General features: G+C 40.0%; 2 protein-coding genes across 2 annotated transcripts in view; one reads left to right on the top strand and one right to left on the bottom strand.

The window, feature by feature from the left end:
• Nucleotides 1-8057, top strand: part of LOC129702837 (RCC1 and BTB domain-containing protein 1-like) — a 48772-nt gene extending 40715 nt beyond the window's left edge. Inside the window, exon 13 of the mRNA XM_055644865.1 lies at nucleotides 7503-8057. The gene's annotated coding sequence lies outside the window, so the exon portion shown is untranslated. The remainder of the gene's footprint in view (nucleotides 1-7502) is intronic.
• phf11 (PHD finger protein 11) overlaps nucleotides 1-19354 on the bottom strand; it is a 36175-nt gene that overhangs the window by 4368 nt on the left and 12453 nt on the right. The window contains exons 4-13 of the mRNA XM_055644866.1: nucleotides 18935-18993; nucleotides 16528-16634; nucleotides 15888-15925; nucleotides 11679-11758; nucleotides 10106-10158; nucleotides 9788-9842; nucleotides 7553-7674; nucleotides 3903-3951; nucleotides 2178-2233; nucleotides 682-769 (exon numbers count right to left, since the gene is read on the bottom strand). Coding sequence (XP_055500841.1) covers nucleotides 682-769; nucleotides 2178-2233; nucleotides 3903-3951; nucleotides 7553-7674; nucleotides 9788-9842; nucleotides 10106-10158; nucleotides 11679-11758; nucleotides 15888-15925; nucleotides 16528-16634; nucleotides 18935-18993 — 707 coding nt within the window. The remainder of the gene's footprint in view (nucleotides 1-681; nucleotides 770-2177; nucleotides 2234-3902; nucleotides 3952-7552; nucleotides 7675-9787; nucleotides 9843-10105; nucleotides 10159-11678; nucleotides 11759-15887; nucleotides 15926-16527; nucleotides 16635-18934; nucleotides 18994-19354) is intronic.

The following is a 19354-nucleotide window of genomic DNA, read 5'->3' as shown; positions in this document are numbered from 1 at the left end:
CTTTGCTTCCTGTTTTCCAGCCAGTTCTCTATCCACATCAATACTGAACCCCCAATGCCGTGTACTTTAAGTTTGTATACTAATCTCTTATGTGGGACCTTGTCGAAAGCCTTCTGGAAGTCCAGATACACCACATCCACTGGTTCTCCCCTATCCACGCTACTAGTTACATCCTCGAAAAATTCTATAAGATTCGTCAGACACGATTTACCTTTCGTAAATCCATGCTGACTTTGTCCAATGATTTCACCACTTTCCAAATGTGCTGCTATCCCATCTTTAATTACTGACTCTAGCAGTTTCCCCACTACCGATGTTAGACTAACTGGTCTGTAATTCCCCGTTTTCTCTCTCCCTGCATGATCATTTTAATGATCGTTTTCAAAAAAAAACCTTCACTCGATTAAATTTACATTGATCAACACATTGAATCACTGTTTTAATCCAACTGTAAAGTAATGTCATGTATATATCTCACAACTGCCAACATCTTACAAAATATCTGTAAAATTGGCATCTAAGAGCAACTTTTTCATTTATTAAAATATTATGTTAAAAACTATCAAACCAAATAAAAGGGAGCAGCTCCTTGAGCAGTTGCACCATCTAACAGAATTAAGCATGCAGTAGCTCAACTTGATTTATCATATACAGTTTATCTTTTATTACTCGATCGCTCACAAGGTTCTGTGATTGGAGTTGAAGTCATTTCTATGATCTCCATATGAACGTCCTGTTGCACATCATCAATCTCCTCGTGGACTTCGCGCTGTAAGAAAACACAAGTTTAAGTTTGATTCTGGGATTTTGGACCTAGAGCTCCCAAACCTCTCCACCACAAGGGGAGGGTGGTGAATCTGTGGAATTATCTGCAACAGAAAGCAGTTGAGGCCAGCTCATTGGCTATATTTAAGAGGGAGTTAGATGTGGCCCTTGTGGATAAAGGGATCAGGGGGTATGGAGAGAAGGCAGGTACAGAATACTGAGTTGGATGATCAGCCATGATCATATTGAATGGCGGTGCAGGCTCGAAGGGCCGAATGACCTACTCCTGCACCTATTTTCTGTGTTTCTATGAATAATAAGATATATTTCCTAGCTGGTGGTTTTCAACTGTTATGTGGTTGCTGAGCTGATACTGGACCACATTCATAGGCCTCCTTTCTTTCCTGCAAGAAGCATGGGGCCTCTTGGTGAAGGAATTTCTGAGAAAGCATGGGTGTGCCTGATTCTGCTGCACATTGCTTGGGTGTTATTATAATCCAACCTGGCTTGAAGCAATATTTTTCTTCAGAAATTTTTCAGTTCAATATCATATGGGCAGCTGTTGCTGCGACTGCAGAGGCCTCAAATAGGCCCCAACCTCGGGTGAACAAAGAGGAGGAGGACTGGACATTTGAGTGCCTTCCCTCACAGTGGAAAGTGTTGATTCTGCTGTGGGGGAACGTTCATGTTAAATTCTATAGTGTTGTGTCTTTTTTATTTTTTATTTTATATGGATGCATGGTAATCTGATTTCTTCTCTGTAAAGCACTTTGGCCTCAACGTGATTTGATTAAAAGTGCTATATAAATAAAAATTACTTACATACATATAGAACTTAAATTTTGATTAACTACATGCAAAACATCAAACTGTATCGATTCCCACAAAAGGTAGAAATCCTAAGACAGCAAATATTGAAAACTCTCAGGTCAGGCCACATCAGTGGGAAGAGAAATAGAATGAACGCTTCAGGCTGAAGACTTGCTGGTTTTCAAATCAATTCTGGATATCCCCCAATGATATCCAAGCCTCATCCCAAGCTTAACAAAATTAAACAACCACACATTTTGGAAGTGAACAGCCTGGGAGCAGGCCCTTCAGCCCACATTGTCATGAGTCTGTCAGTAGTTTACATAGGCTGAATTTCTGCCTTTGAGGGTACTGCTTCTGCTCTCAATACAGATGGAATTTTCTGATACCCACAAGGTATTTAATTACTTGGCAATGTGAAGGGTAAAATAAAAAAAGCATGCACAACAAATTAATTATTGATTCTTAGTCAGGTTTTCTACTGCAGACAAAATTGAAATTCTACTTTGCATTGTACTTCAATCACTGGCAATCTTGTAATTTAGTAAATTTGGTACATGGGAATTTCAATATTTTTCCACTACATTTCAACTTTATGTTACCTGATCTATATTTGTGCTTGCATCACTGCCGTTTCCATTGTTTGGCTCATTTTCCCCTGTAGAAAGAAGCATAAACTTAATTATGACATTCTCAGACAGTCAAGAATATTTTAAATTTTATTTTAAAAACGCATAGATTCTCTTCCTTTTTGAGGTAGACACAAAATGCTGGAGTAACTCGGCGGGACGGGTAGCATCTCTGGACAGAAGGAATGGGTGACGTTTCGGGTCGAGGCATTTCCTCAGTGCAAGAGAAATATGCAGGTTACCACAAAGAATCAGAAGAAAAGAAAATTATTCGACACCAAAGGAGGACTAAAGAAACCAATTTAGGACCAAAATTAATTTAAAAAAGTTGAAGTAATATTGAAAAAAAAATTATAGTATTCTACAGGAATGTTATTAAAGGGAAATTTTGAGATTTAATTAGAGGTATAAAACATGAGCAAGATGAACACACAGAATGGCAGAGAATGGTCACAGAATATTGAACACATCATAATTTTTAATCAAAGATGAGGATGACTTGAAAAAATATCGATCCCATTTAAAAAGAAAGGGAAAAGTAATAAACTATCAAAACTAAAGGAAAAACAATTCTAGGCCGGAATTGCATGTAACACATGTATCCTGGGTGGAAGTAACGGAGATCTAGTTTACACATACAATATTTCATAAAAGAGGACAAGATTTTGGCGCAAAGATGCAAGAAGATGCTCAAGTACTCAAAGTGTAGGAGGAACACTGAGAATGACTTTGAAAACCTCAAGTCCATGCACCAGCCATAGCTCGACCCGAAACGTCACACATTCCTTTTCTCCAGTGATACTATCTGCCCCACTGGAGTACTTCCCGCTGCAAAAGACCAGTTTGGGTGATGATGATGCCAGGATATATACTGGAATACTTAATAGAAAAGGCTACAGAAATTTAATAAAGAAATACAATAGAATCTAAAAGTTTGTCATGATTAATTGTTCGAATAGCACAAAATGTGACAATGTGCACAAGTGATTTTTTTCTATTACAAATCTCAAATTGTGGAGTACAGAGGCAAATAAATAGATTATCGGCCTTTGTCCCAAACATTATGGAGGGCACATTTGTAACATTCAAATGAATTTGAATTGTGGCTGCACTTAGCAATAGCACTATGAACTTTCTAGCTATTTCCCATAAAATAGGACAGAGAATCATGAGAGAAATTGCAAAAAACAATTTACAAGAACTGAGAATTCACAACGGAATTAGAAACAAATGAACAGATGGGGGCTTTTATTTTGTGAAAAGATTTAGCAATAATCTTACGGATTGGGTGAGGTGGTGCAGAGTAAATGTCCATGTGGGAGAATCGAAAACTAGAGGCCATAAAACAAAAGGTATTGCCATAAATCAATCTAATAGTGAAACAATAGAAATTTCATGAACTATATGTGCACAGAAACGAGCCAAATTGCATAAAAAGCAACAAAAACTATTACTTCGAAGCGAGCATTGAAGTTGGGATGAGGAAGATGGAATAAGGAAAGAATCACGTGGTATACAGCAGACGAGTATGGTTGAATGGTCTTTTTCTATTAGTTTTGTAAACTTCCTTCAGAAGAATGCTGCGCCACACTATTCACAAATGACTGATTAATTGCCAACACACTCTGAAGCCTATACTTAGCCCATCATTTGTTTACATTTTAACTCAGCCAGTGCAATCAAAAACCATGATCATACCTAACATGGGACGGGTACAAAGAGTTGGATTTCCAGTAGAAACAGTTGCCTGAAAGAGAAACAAAAATACTGCTAGTTTAAATACAAGCAGGAAAATGCATAATGTATTTCTTTGAAAAACGTATTAGTTGGTGACTAGAAAGTACGGATTTAACAACAGCAACAGATCTGAAGTGGTAAATTTGTTTTGCATAGTGACTTATGTTTTAGACCACTTTTCCTGAAAAAGTGGAAGATTTAATTACGACTTAAAAGTAATTAGATATAAATGGAAATGGAAAATATTACTGACTTAGAGATAGCATGGTAATGGGTCTAATTTAATGTCTTTTTGTGAAATGCAGTCTCAGTTGAATGGCCTCCTCCTGTGACATGATATCCTAAAAATGTACTCAAGTCATACATGATAATCTTGGTTTTATTCAGTTAATATAACTAATATCACTACTATTCCATGGAATCAACTTGGTTAAAACATAAAAAGGAAGTGTTGGAAACACTCAGCAAGTTGTTATGGGAGTAGAATCAACGCAAATACAGTCAACCTTCATTGATTAGCATAATCAGGGCATTGATGGTGCCCAACTGGTAGAACCATTCCAGACCATTGGGTATTGTTTATTTTACTACTGCAACACTTATTTTTTTTTTTAGTTATTACAATGGAGTATACAGTGCATTCAGAAAGTATTCAGACCCTTTCACTTTTTCCACATTTTGTTACGTTACAGCCTTATTCTAAAATTTACTAAATAATTTTTTTTATCATCAATCTACATACAATACCCCATAATAAAAAAGCAAAAACAGGTGTTTAGATATTTTTGCAAACTAATTTAAAATAAATAACTGAAATATCACAATTTACATAAGTGTTCAGACCCTTTACTCAGTACTTTGTTGAGGCACCTTTGGCAGCGATTACAGCCTCAAATCTTCTTGGATATGTCGCTACAAGCTTGGCACACCTGTATTTGAGTAATTTCTCCCATTCTTCTCTGCAGATCCTCTCAAGCTCTGTCAGGTTGGATGGGGAGCATCGATGCACAGCTATTTTCAGGTCCCTCCAGAGACATTCGATCGGGTTCAAGTCCGGGCTCTGGCGGGGCCATTCAAGGCCATTCACAGACTTGTCACAAAGCCACTCCTGCGTTGTCTTGGCTGTGTGCTTGGGGTCCTTATCCTGTTGGAAGGTGAACCTCCGCCCCAGTCTGAGGTCCAGAACGCTCTGGAGCAGGTTTTCATCAAGGATCTTTCTGTACTTTGCTCCGTTCATCTTTCCCTCGATCCTGACTAGTCTCCTAGTTCCTGCGGCTGAAAAACATCCCCACAGCACGATGCTGCCACCACCACCACGTGATGAGCAGTACCTGGTTTCCTCCAGACGTGACGCCTGGCATTCAGGCCAAATAGTTCAATCTTGGCTTCATCAGACCAGAGAATCTTGTTTCTCATGGTCTGAGAGTCCTTCAGGTGCCTTCTGGCAAACTCCAAGCGGGCTGCCATGTGCTTTTTACTGAGGAGCGGCTTCCGTCTGGCCACTACAATAAAGTCCTGATTGGTGGAGTGCTGCAGATATAGTTGTCCTTCTGGAAGGTTCTCCCATCTCCACAGAGGAACGCTGGAGCTCTGTCAGAGTGACCATCGAGTTCTTGATCACCTCCCTGACCAAGGCCCTTCTCTCCCGATGGCTCAGTTTGGTTGGGCGGCCAGCTGTATGAAGAGTCCTGGTGGTTCCAAAGTTCTTCCATTTAAGAATGACGGAGGCCACTGTGCTCTTCGGGACCTGCAATGCTGCAGAAATTGTTTTATACCCTTCCCCAAATCTGTGTCTCAACACAATCCTGTCTCGGAGGTCTACAGACAATTCCTTCGTCTTCATGGCTTGGTTTTTGCTCTGACATGCACTGTCAACTGTGGGACCATATATAGACTGGTGTGCGCCTTTCCAAATCATGTCCAATCAATTTAATTTACCACTGGTGGACTCCAATCAAGTTGCAGAAACATCTCAAGGATAATCAATGGAAACAGGATGAATCTAAGCTCAATTTTGAGTGTCATCGCAAAAGGTCTGAATACTTATGTAAATGTGATATTTCAGTTACTTATTTTTAATTACTTTGCAAAAATTTTCAAACACCTGTTTTCACTTCTTCATTCTGGGGTATTGTGTGTAGATTGATGATTAAATTTTTTTTTTTAATCCATTTTAAAATAAGGATGTAACGTAACAATATGTGGAAAAAGTGAAGGGGTCTGAATACTTTCTGAATGCACTGTAATAGGTTTAACAGTGAATGCGGTGAGTTGAAAGGGGACACAGCAAACGTTATTGGGTGAGCTGGATTCATAATCATCAGGATTCCCATAGTCGGCGAGTTTCACAGTGGAACCAATCGGTACAAACTACTCATGCTGAGGCTGATGGAGGAGGCAAATGGTCTACACTAACAGCAGCTTTTCAGTCCAGATGTGGATTATTTTTAACCTGCTAATCAAGGCATTTCTGGATAAATGCAAATGGATGGATTTTTCCTCCTAACCCTGGTTGACCACCCAGAACCAAATACTGAGAATAAATTGAAACAATTTGGTACTCAATACAAAATGACATAAAATAAGATAATTTCCCAAATAAAGTTGTGTTAATACTCCAAGCAATAAACATAAATTACCGACCAATGAACGCCACAATTGATGGAATCAGATTGCAGGCCAGGTATCTTTTTGAATTCAAGATGAGGCAAATCAGCGCAGTATTGCCTGGGTTCATCAAACAAGTCTTTAAAAAGAATTCTGTCACAGTCATCATAGGGCAGGTGCCCAGAACATGGGAAAGTGGAAAGGCCCATTTGAGCCCAAAAGGTCTAAGGTATCACACCATATCACCCATTCAAGCAATGAATCCAGACAACCAACCCGAGGGGGAGACAGTAAAAATAGTCAGATTCTCCACATTAGTCCGTAGCAATTGGGTGGAAATTGAACCTCACTCGTGCTCAATGTACATAGAGATTTATGGCTACATGTCGCGTGGCACTAGAGATATTCAACCCCTATGAGGTCAAAAGAGCCAAGTTATCAAAGTTGGTCAAAAATGTCACCAAATATACATACTTACCATGAGCAATAAATACATTTCTACTTCAAATAATGTTTGTTTAAATTCTGATTATATCTTACATTTGATGTTAACACAATTTAGTCTCAAATTAAGTCTGGAAATTTAAAACAAAAAAGCTGCTTGTGATGAAAGTGACTGTGAGGTGAGTGTACAAACCAGTTATGGTAAAAAAAGTCACTCAGAATGTTAGTGCAGTGTTTTTAAGAAGAGGGACATCACACCCATGAGTGGCAACTGCATAGCTATCAGAAAGGTGTGACTTTACCCCATTAGAGTCTGAAGATCTCAGGTCACAGACAAATTAATTATCAAATGCAGAAATTACGGTGCGGCAGTATTCTATGGATTAATGTGTAACCCTCGTTCAATTTGTAAGAAAACATTCAATATTAAATAGTTTAACATATATTGATGGCAAGTGAAATGTTCTGCCTCACAGTATCATTATTTATATCTGATTATTCACTTTGTAGATGTTGCCATCGTTGCCAGATTTGCCAGTCCTTGCTCAGTTCATTGATACCTGAAGGCAACCTTCCGACACAGAATGAGATCCCTCCTCAGTGATACTCTGATGCACCTCTCTCAATTGGGCTTCTTGAGTGCCTCCCGGACTATCTCCACCGAGCATGGATAATGACCAATCTGTTCCACAGAGAAGAGAAGGATTAAAGGCGAGGAGCATACGAACAAGATACTCTGTAGAATCAAACTCAAGGATGTCATGGAGGATTTGTCAATGCAAAAATCATTTATCATTTATTCTTAGACTAATTACTTGAATGTGGAAACTCTAAATATTTCAAATCAGGGCAGTTTTAATCTTAATAATCAGACTGACAGTATTGGCTCTATGGTAGTACTCTTGCCTGTAACTCAGAAGATTGAGAGTTCAAGGCTGAGTCCTATAATGTGATTACATTGTTAGACTGGTAATGGGGCAATGTGGCACTGCTGATTGTACTCCCTTTGGTTGAAATGGTTCTCATCCAGTTTTTCAGGTTTATGAAATAAATCCCATACAACTATTTGAAAGAGAAGCAGAGTTTAACTGTTCTGAACCATGAAAAACATTGGGGGGGGGGGGGGGGGAGAGGGAATCCAGTTATTAATAGATTACTATTTGTGGAGCTGTTATGCACAGAAATTCCTGCTTACATTAACCATGGAAGTATATAATTGAAAAAATATCCCGCCCTTTAAAGCACCTAAAATATGCTGTGCAACAGGTAGTAAGATTGTTGTTGCATAACTAGGAAAAAAATGTTGACATAGTAGCGCAGCTGGTGTCTCACAGCGCCAGAGATCCAGGTTCGATCCTGATCTCGGGTACTGTGTGTGTGGTGTTTGATAGGCAACAGTTGCAGAAGTCAGCACCGCCATTCACTGTGATCATGGCTGATCATCCACAATCAGTACCCCGTTCCTGCCTTCTCCTCATATCCCTTGACTCCGCTATCGTTAAGTGCTTTATCTAACTTTCTCTTGAAAGCATCCAGAGAATTGGCCTCCACTGCCTTCTGAGATAGAGAATTCCACAGATTCACAACTCTCTGGGTGAAAAAGATTTTCCTCATCTCAGTTCGAAAGCACGAAAGCCGTCAGCAGTGTCAATGAAGACAGCACATTTATTTTTTTTAAACTGTCTTTGAAATTAAAAGTTAATGTTAAGAATTAGTGATGTTAAGTGAGAAATAATTCAATTCAATTCAATGAAACACAATGGAATCAACAACCTGGCAGGCTAAGAATTAGTGATGTTAAGGACCAGCAGACAGGCTGGTGGGCAGGGCTGGGCTGGGTGAGGCCAGGAAGCAGTTGGGCCAGGTGCAAAGGCATTGTGAGGTCAGCAGGCGGGGCTGTGCGGGGCCACCAGGCAGGCTGGGGTCGCAGGGCCAGGAAGCAGTTGGGTCAGGTGCAAAGGCATTGTGAGGTCAGCAGCTGGGCAACCTTAATATTTTTTTTAAATGTCAGTTTGGTTATAAATTTTAGTAAATATCTCGGGAAATAATCAACCAAATGTATAGAGGATTCGATTTTTGAAATCATAAGGAAATTTTCTACCAGAAGATGTAAACATTTCTCTGTTATTGTAACGTCAGCTGCTGGGCAGCGGTGGCGTGAGATGGCACTGTGACTCATGCAGCAGTTTGATTTTAGTGGGACCATGTGAAGGTTCCTGTCCCATTGTGATGTCATATATGTAAATGAGATCCATTGTGATTGGCCATCTGTGAGGTGGCACTGTGACTCATGCAGCAGTTTGATTTAAACATTTTTTGATGTTTTGTGAACAATTTTATTCAAAATCTGGGGAAATAAACGACTGAATTTAGAGAGGAGTGGATTCATGAAATCATAAGTTAAATCCCTACCATAATTGTAAAAATCTCCACGTTTTTGCGTCTGGTTTTCTAGGAGATACGTTTCACATGCAAAATGACACCACCACACACACACACTTTCAATAGATACTAGACCAAGTGCAGACCCATTGGGTCTGTTCCCCCAATTTGTAGATACAAATGAACAAAGTTCATTTATTAGTCAGCAATTCTACACAATGGTGGGTACAATCAAAGATTTTACTAAACGATCAACACTGCTGGTGAAAGTATACGGACTGCCTCCCTTGATCAACTAAATTTATCAGATCCAGTAAGTGTTCTATTACTTAAGCAATACTTGTCTTTGGATTTTATCCAGCTAATGTAATAAAAGGTTTACGTGCATCATTAACATCTTGTGTTATACATACCATCTAAAGACTTTTTCATCCTTACTGCGCGAGCACTGCTGAAGTTACATGGTGTCTGAAATACCCAAGATACAATAAGGTGCTGTGGAAACTGATATCACAACTAACTAGTCACAGTAATCCCCAAGAGATATTACTTAATTATTTTTCTGTTACTATTCATGAACTTTTTATCAATGCCAAATTTCTAAATTCAAACTTTTGCAATTTATATTACAAAACAATAAAAGGAGCAGTCAATTTAAAAACTAAGCAAAGTCAATTTAAAAATGGAACTGCCTAAAATTATTTGAAGTAAAGCATGATTATGCTACCAACCTCAACTTGTTTTCCACCATCATTTTCAAGCTTTGTTTGTTTCGATCCATTTTCTTAAAGTAAACATATGCAAATAACAGCCATTTTAATTATTGATTAATTTAATCGTGTCAAAACAACCTTGTTCAACAGCTTCTGCCTATTTTCCACTGGATTGGCCATTTCATTATTCATCAAACAAATAAAACAATAAACCTGAATTAGGGTTATGATAATAAAGAATTCATTAGGAAACGATGTTCCTGTAACATTTTTTGTAACAGAGTGAAATGTATGTGCAATAGTCAGATTTGTTTGTGTGGGTTTTTTACAGAGACTAGTGGTAGCAGCAATTAACTGCATTTAAAATCCAAGAGAGCAGTCAAGCAGCAAAAAATACATATAGGAAACCTAAATGATATTTCATCTTCCATGTAAATTAAACGGATGCAATGTTATGTAAAATGTATTGAAATGTAAAATGCCCACTTATCTTTGTTAATTAGTGCCATGAAATATCTCACATCACCTGGTACCTGGGTGCTTCGTTCAATATCTAAGAGATAATGTGTCAGAGAATGCAGCGCTCCCTCAGCACTGCAGTGAAGCATCGTTAAGTTAATTAATGTAATTAAGGTCCGAACTGAATCCTGAATTTAAACCAATTGACTGAAAATAAAGGCCCCAATATTGAGAAAAGTTCTATATTTTGTTTACTGTGCAGAGCCAATTCAGTTGTACATTTTAGAGTAAGAAACGTTTGTGAAGGCAGGCACAAAAGACAGAAGTACACAAACCAAACAATCTGATTATCTCCATAACGAGCAAGTTTCTTTCATACCACCCCTTATATGTTCTTGTATGGTTTTAACCCTTTGGGAACTGGCTGCATTTCAGCAACAATACCAATGTACAGTACCAAATGCATTTCAACCAAGTGAATATTCATAATTGCTCTGAACGAACACATATCGTAACTACAGCATAAAAATGGAGAGGAATGAAAACATAAAAAACAAAACCATCATGATTTATGAATCCAGATTCTGCAATACAAGGGAACCATGAGTAAGATACATTACCATTTTATACAATATATCTGCAGGACACCTTTGCTACAAGGTGGTCAAGAAAGAATGAATAAGCTATTATTAAAAACTACAGTGGATTTGGGGCAAAATTTTCTCCTCCGAGGAACTGCCATTGTTGTGAGATTTGGAAAAGGTCACCCGAGTCCCAGGTTGAATCAACTGGATAGATATGGACCAACCTTATGTCTTGTTCAATTAACTAATCAGTTGCAGTAGACAAACAACATATATGCAAGAGATATAATATGCATTATATGATCTTATCTTCAAGAAACTGATAGAACATATGCTCCACTCCTATTTAGAACTACATTTTGCGATTCAAACAACATAATCACAGCAAAAAGCAGTAGACTTTGAGTCTGCTACACCAGTCAGTAAGACCATGGCTGATCTTTTACTTCAGTTCCACTATTCAGCAAGAACCCCACATGCTTAGCCAAAACAACGATATCTTGCACAAGTAATATGTCAGCCACAAAAACAAATGCACTTTTACTCACTCGATTTGACACTGACTTGTACATGGGTGCCAGTAAATATTGGCAAGTCATCGCTTTCATCTGTGTCAGAACTGATTATCCTTAAAAAAAAGAAACCATGTTTAATTGTTGGTGCAGTGATACAACAATGACCTATTTTCCAGGGCAGACCGATTCTGTCTGATAATGAATTGGAAGCCTGGCTTACATTTCTTGTCACTAAAATCAATGGAAATAAACACCATCCCACAAGGTCAAGATTGATGCCGCTGAGAAGGCAAAGATGTCCATTTCATCTGTGAATATGCTGTAGCAAAGATAGATAAACCCAAACACCAGACAGCACAGGCACACCCAGCCCAGGCATAGTCCTCTTCACCAGCATCTGGGAACCGACAAACCAGTCGGGCATCAACCTAATGCCGTTGTGTTCACAGAAACGTCCTTTCCATTCAGCAGGACAAAAAAAACTAGAAGAGACAGCAGGATGGTATATAGTCAGCTGACAATGACCCTGGGGGTCTCCAACCCTGTGACACTCATGGCGTGGCTCCAGTAAAGGCTTTGCTAGCTTTCACCAGCTAGTGAATCAGGAAAGCATTCCTATGCCTTTTCAACCAACTTACTAAACAATCCTGGCACCAAGAATCTGAAGATATACAGTGCCCTCCATAATGTTTGGGACAAAGACCCATAATTTATTTATTTGCCTCTGTACGCCACAATTTGAGATTTGTAATATTAAAAAAATCACATGTGGTTAAAGTGCACATTGTCAGATTTTATTAAACGGTATTTTTTATACATTTTGATTTCATGATGTAGAAATTACAGTTGTGTTTGTCCACAGTCCCCCCCATTTTAAAGCACCATAATGTTGGGACACATGGCTTCACAGGTGTTTGTAATGGCTCAGATGAGTTTAATTGCCTCCTTTATGCAAGTATAGAAGAGCTCTCAGCATCTAGTCTTTCCTCTAGTCTTTTCATCACCTTTGGAAACCTTTAGTGCTGCTTATCAACATGAGGACCAAAGTTGTGCCAATGAAAGTCAAATAAGGTAGGCGGCGCGACTCACGTCAGCAGCGGCCTCTGCAGCCCGTCCGCGTTTTTATTATTTTTGTCTATGTTTTTATGTAGTTTTTGTTATTTTTTGTTGGGGTGTGTGTGTGTGTGTGTATGTGGGAGGGAGGGGGTAACTTTTAAATCTCTCCCTGCACGGTTGGGGCTGCAATATGGAGCGGCCTCCAACAGGAGAAGACCGGGGACTCTGGTGCCGACGACTCACCTCGTCGCGGAGCTGGCCGAGTCCGGAGCGGGTGGAGCGGTGGTGGAGCGCTGCTGCTGCTGCTGCTGCTGCTGCGGCCCGACCTCCGGAGATTCGGAGGCTGCAACTGCGGGTCTGGCGGACGGCGGCACCGGGAGCCCGCGGGTCCCTGGAGGGAGACCGCTTTTCAGGGCTCCTGCAACGGCGACTTCTCCCGCCCGAGTTGCGGGGTTGAAGAGCTCCTGGAGCGGGGCCTGACATCACTGCCCCGCGCGGCTTGGAATGGCCGCGGGACTCTGCGAGCGCACGCCGGGGGCTCTAACACCAACACCCGGTGTGCGACCTTGCACCACCCGGCGTGGCTTTAATGGCCGCGGGACAATCGCCATCGCCAGCCGGGGGCTTTGACTTTGACTCTGACATGGGGGGGGGGGGAGAGAGTGCAGTGGAGAGATAAGTTTTTTTGGCCTTCCATCACAGCGATGTGATGGATGTTTATGTAAAATGTTAATTATGTTGTGTCTTGGGTCTATTTGTTTGTAATGTATGGCTGCAGAAACGGCATTTCGTTTGGACCTCAAGGGGTCCAAATGACAATTAAATTGAATTAAATTAAAAAAAAAAAAAAAAAAAGCCATTATTTGACTGAGAAACAAGAATAAAACTGTTAGAGACATCAGCCAAACCTTACGCTTACCAAAATCAACTGTTTGGAAAAACATAAAAGGCAAGAGAGCAATGCTGAGCTTACTAACCGCAAAGGGACTGGCAGGCCATGGAAGACCTCCACAGCTGATGACGGAAGAATTCTCACTATAACAAAGAATAATCCCCAAACACCTGTCCGACAGATCAGAAACAGTCTTCAGGTGTGGATTTGTCAATGACCACTGTCCGCAGAAGACTTCATGAACAGAAATACAGAGGTTACACTGCAAGATGCAAACCACTGGTTAGCAACAAAAATAGGATGGCCAGGTTACAGTTTGCCAAGAACTGCTTAAAAGAGCAGCCACAGTTCTGGAAAAAGGCCTTGTGGACAGATGGGATGAAGATTAATTTATATCAGTGATGGCAAGAGCAAAGTATGGAGGAGAGAAGGAACTGCCCAAGATCCAAAGCATACCTCCTCATCTGTGAAACACGGTGGTGGGGGTATTATGGCCTGGGCATGTTGGGCGCTTGAAGGTACTGGCTCACTTATCTTCATTGATGATACAACTGCTGATGGTAGTAGCATAATGAATTCGGATAGACACATCCTATCTGCTCAAGTTCAAACAAATGCCTCAAAACTCATTGGACCGGCGGTTCATTCTACAGCAAGACAATGATCCCAAACATACTGCTACAGCAACAAAGGCGTTTTTCAAAGCTAAAAAAAATGGTCAATTCTCGAGTGGTCAAGTCAATCACCCAATGTGAACCCAATTGCCTTTTATAGGCTGAAGAGAAAACTGAAGGGGACTAGCCCCCAAAACAAGCATAAGCTAAAGATGGCTGCAATATACTTCTGGCAGAGCATCACTAGCGAAGACACCCAGCCACTGGTGAGGTCCATAAATCACAAACTTCAATCAATGACTATTGCATGCAATGGATATTCAACAAAACACTAAACATAACTATTTTCATTTACATGACATTGCTGGGTCCAAAACATTATGGTGCCCAGAAATGGGGGACTATGTATAAACACTGCTGTCATTTCTACATGGTGAAAGCAAAATGTATAAAAATGGCCTTTATTAAAATCTGACAATGTGCACTTTAACCACATGTGATTTTTTTTTTCTATTACAAATCTTAAATTGTGGAGTAAAGAGGCCAATAAATAAATAACGGGTCTTTGCCCCAAACATTATGGAGGGCACAGTAGTCTCCAACTTCCCCTTTTCCTTCATAGCACTCAATAGCTTCCCATTTATTGTCCTTCCCTTGCTTTTTACACATCATCCACTGCATTCCTTTTCTAAATTAAATTCCATTTGCTCGTTCTGCCTAGCTGATCTGGCCATCTGTACGGGATGCTCTAAAAGGCGCTTGACTGGGTCACTTGGTGCCTCTACTGCAGCATATTGTAGTTCGCAAAGAATGCAGCAGCCTTAAGGGCCTGTTCCACTTGGTGATTTTTTCGGCGACTGCCAGCGTCATATCAGGGTCGCCAAAAGATCTTCAACATTTCAAAATCCAGTTGCGACACTTGAGGAAACACCATGCGTCAATGCGTCATCACGCCGCGACTTTTTCGGTCAATGATGTCGCCGGTAGTCGACGAAAAAATCACCAAGTGGGAAAGGCCCTTTAATGTCATCTGAGGCAGAGGCCAATACTAGGGGCTTCAACAAGGGTCTGCACCACATCTATGGATGCCACTGATGTTTTAAATAACAAAGCCAGGACAGAAAGAGGAATCTTTTACAGATAGTTTTTTTAATGAATCAGGAGAATCTGCAGGCACTTTCCCCACCCCACGGTGGTTTATTGATTTAATTAGCGTGGCTGACTGGTTCTGGTAGGAATGCATTCAGGTGATTATTTAACCATTCACATTCCTTCCTTCCCACCAGCTATTTTGATACCTGCATATTATTCTATATACTTTCCTGAATGAGCTACCTTGCTTCCTCTGCTTTCAGGAGAAAATATGGCAACCACATCATCTGCGCCGTATGAATTGATCATCTGAACAACCAGGTAATTTGCTTTATGGAGAATGTTCACTAACATAAAAAGTATCATCTTCCCCGAGTGGAGTGACAGAGAAAATTATGCGTCCTCCTGAACCACTGAATATTCCTGGTTTAATTGTCCATCTAAACCCATAAAGGTGTCCTTCAACTCTGCAGTGACTTAATCTGCTCAATACACTTGAAACCAAAGGAGCCACAGCCAACTAGGCCAAGATGACTTTCCTGAAGATTTTTCTTATATGACAATTTCTTGTGCCAGAAAATCACTTACCTCTTTCTTGTGGTGGCACTGCTCTTCATAATATTGCCCTTAAAGAAATAAAATGCAAAAAATAAAATTGCAATGAAAATGTCGATTATGAAAGGAACATCCATTAATTACTTTCTATACCTAATTGCATGGAAAGTTAATTATTCCCACCCGTCTGACAATAGATCAGAGGAAACAATACACCGAGAATCTGTCGGCTTTATAATATTCACATTCCTTGTACAATATCAGGTTGAAGGAAGGTACAAAGTGGAAATCATTGGGAATCAGGACACACTCTCCTTTCTAATCCAAACCCATGATCTGCGAAGATGTTTCATGCGATAGTCATTGCCCAAGTGAACAACCTGGGCAATGTTCCTGTAGGTGCACACAAGGTCCATGTGACACTACAATGGAAGGCAACAATAAATGTCATTGTTCCTGGTGATGCAAGATGGGTCTCCGCTGTAGTTCTCTGTGAACCGAGATGGTCACAATCTCCATCATGTTGATTTAAACTATTCTCAGCCCAGACTAGCTGTACTCCATTAATCTTGTGGAACAATATAGTTGTATCTGTTTTTGATTCAAAATGGACTCACACATTTCTTATTATCATGCCAAATACCAGAAGGACATAATTACTGTGCCAACTTACTGACGTCTTAGGTTGAACGTTTGTGGGATGGAAGACTTCACGAGGAGCATTATCCTTAGTTTTTTTCATGATGCCATTATCAGTATGACTGCCAGCAATATTGCCTTCTATGAGAGATAATTGGTTACAAAGTCATATTTCAGTCTATGCCTGATAATTCAGATTGACTGTAATTAAACCAAATTATCCATTCAATATAAATCTGCCAAATGTAGGCTTGAACTAAAATGTTTCAAACTTTGTCCCAAGAACAGTGGCGCAGCAGTAGATTTGCAGCTTACAGTGCCAGAGACCCGGGTTCGACACTGACTATGGGTGCTGTCTGCTTGGAATTTGTATGTTCTCTCTTTGACCATGTGGGTTTTCTCCAGATGCTCTGCTTTCCTCCCACCTTACTTTCCTTCCTACCACAAGATAGGAATGCATTCAGGTGATTATTTAGCCATTCACATTCCTACCACCAGCTATTTTGATACCTGCATATTATTCTCCATGCTTCCTAGAATGAGCTACCTTGCTTCCTCTGCTTTCTGGAGAAAATATGGCAACCACACCATCTCCACTGTATGTGTTGATGATCTGAACTCCAAGTAATTTGCTTTGTGATGTGCATGTTTGTAGGTTAATTATCTTCTGTAAATAGTCCCTAGTGTCTAGGATAGAACTAGTGTACGGGTGGTGATTGGTCGGCGTGGACTCAGTGGGCCGAAGGGCCGATTTCCATGCTGTATTTCTAAACTGAACTAGACTGGACCCATAAACAAAGAGCCTTGGCTCAGTAGAAGTACTCTTTGGATGGCTGTTTTAGGCCAGAAGATATATCAGGTTTAAAAACAATTGGAATAAAGGTGCAATGAGGTCAAGGAGTACAGATTGTATAAAGCATTGAAAGGAGAAAAAAATGTTAAGCCACAATATGTGCACATGAAGCATTGGGGTTCATGTTTAAGCAGATGGAACAGCAAAATCATATTGAATTTCGACAAACTTGATCAGACGAGGTCTGAATTTCCAGTCGTTTTTCTGTAAAATGAGTGTAAGGGTGCTAAAGAAGACAAGGAAGATCTGCCTAAGTAATGCCAAATACGAAAGGGTACAACCACCAGGAGGCACCCAAAAGGCTAGGCCTTTTATTTCCCCTCCGAGAGTGAAGGAACTCTTAAAGGTGACCTGTTAAAGGTTTCCAAAATTGTGAGGTGATCAATATGGAGAGGATTTCACCTTTGTGGGCGTTCAAAATCCAGGACACTGAGAAATAAATCCAGTATAAAAAAATCCTTTCATCTGAGTGGCAGGAATGCAAAATGTGCAATCACCTGGAGTAATTGAGCCAAATGACAGTGGAATGTTTGAAAGAGAGTTGGATAATTAAATAATGGGGCAAATAATTGAAGGTTGCAGAATCTGAACAAGTGATGGTATAGAAGCAGCAGGGTGGGTCAGTTGAGTTAGATGTAATTGTTGTTACAAATTCCATGCTAACAAAGGGTTCTGTTCAGATCTTTCACGAGGCACTACACAGTCTGTAGATTCGGGAATTGATCTAAAACGTCACCCATTCCTTCTATCCAGTGATGCTGCCTGTCCCACTGAGTTACTCCAGCATTTTATGTCTATCTTCTTGTTGTAAACCAGCATCTGCAGTTCCTTCCTACACAGTAGACTACTATGGTTGCTACCCGAGGGAGTTGAAGGAGGACATGCAAAAGGACTCTAATTCCTCAGCTTAATGTTACATTACAATCAGCTGAAAAGAAGTTTAATTTGTGTTATCCTTTTCAAAGCTAGATAAGGTGGCATGGAATAGGAATGAAACCACTTAAGTAAATAATCCAACATTCAGTTATCCCATTGCTTGGTAATCCTGATGTTTCAGCACCTGGCAAACCAGGGCTAATTCCTGCACACACTTTAAACTTACCAGGGCCCCATTCCTGCGCACCTTTAGAATCCACCAGAGCACACTCCCTTTAAACTAAATTTATTAAATTACTATGTAATGTTGGAAAAAAAAATCAAAGTATATTGATGTATTCATAGGAGTAACATCCAATAATCCAGAAAATACAGCACCATTTTAAATGAGCTGGATTATCAGAATTTTACTGTACACTGAACCAACTGCATTGGTGAAGCATGTCTATATGGGAGAAATTTGAAATTAAAACTGCAAATATTGGCCATGTGAATTAAAAACAGTTAGTGCCAGAAACACCAGCATGACGTTGCTTTATATATCGGGGTGACTGCGGTGCCTGACCCGCTGAGTTACTCCACCACTTTGTGTCTATCTGCTTTCAGCATATTTTATTTTTATCTCCTGACACAAGGTTGCCTTCATCCTCTTGCAATCTACCATCTTCACAGTGACTGAAAAATAAAGCAAATATTTAACACGTCGACTTACTGGAGGCTGTTTTACTTGGAGTTGGGTTTCCATCTCTTTTATGGAATTTGCAATAAACTCTAAAGGAAAAACAAAGACAATGAATGTGCAACATGAATCATAGTGAAAATAAACAAGAAAGTAATCAGATCACAGGATTACAGAATGACCGAATATTATCTCTCAAATTTTTTCACACATGGTTAGCAAAGAACTTTATCAGCATGGACTTAGGACACATGACCAATGTACTGGATCAATATGAACCCTTGGCTTGTCCCAAATTCAGACAAGTTGTCTGTGAGGTACGTCATTAGTTGAAGCAAATCTTTACGGCGCAGGAGAAGGGACAGCATTCCAAGCCAGATCTTTAAGCTTTACAAAAGAGAATTAGAGAAAAGATTAAGGCAGAAAAGGAAAGGCGATTGCGTAATGCTGATT

This window comes from Leucoraja erinacea, chromosome 13 (assembly GCF_028641065.1).
Source record: "Leucoraja erinacea ecotype New England chromosome 13, Leri_hhj_1, whole genome shotgun sequence".
In the NCBI taxonomy this organism is placed as follows: Eukaryota; Metazoa; Chordata; class Chondrichthyes; order Rajiformes; family Rajidae; genus Leucoraja; species Leucoraja erinaceus.
This window is presented reverse-complemented; position numbering and strand designations above follow the sequence as displayed.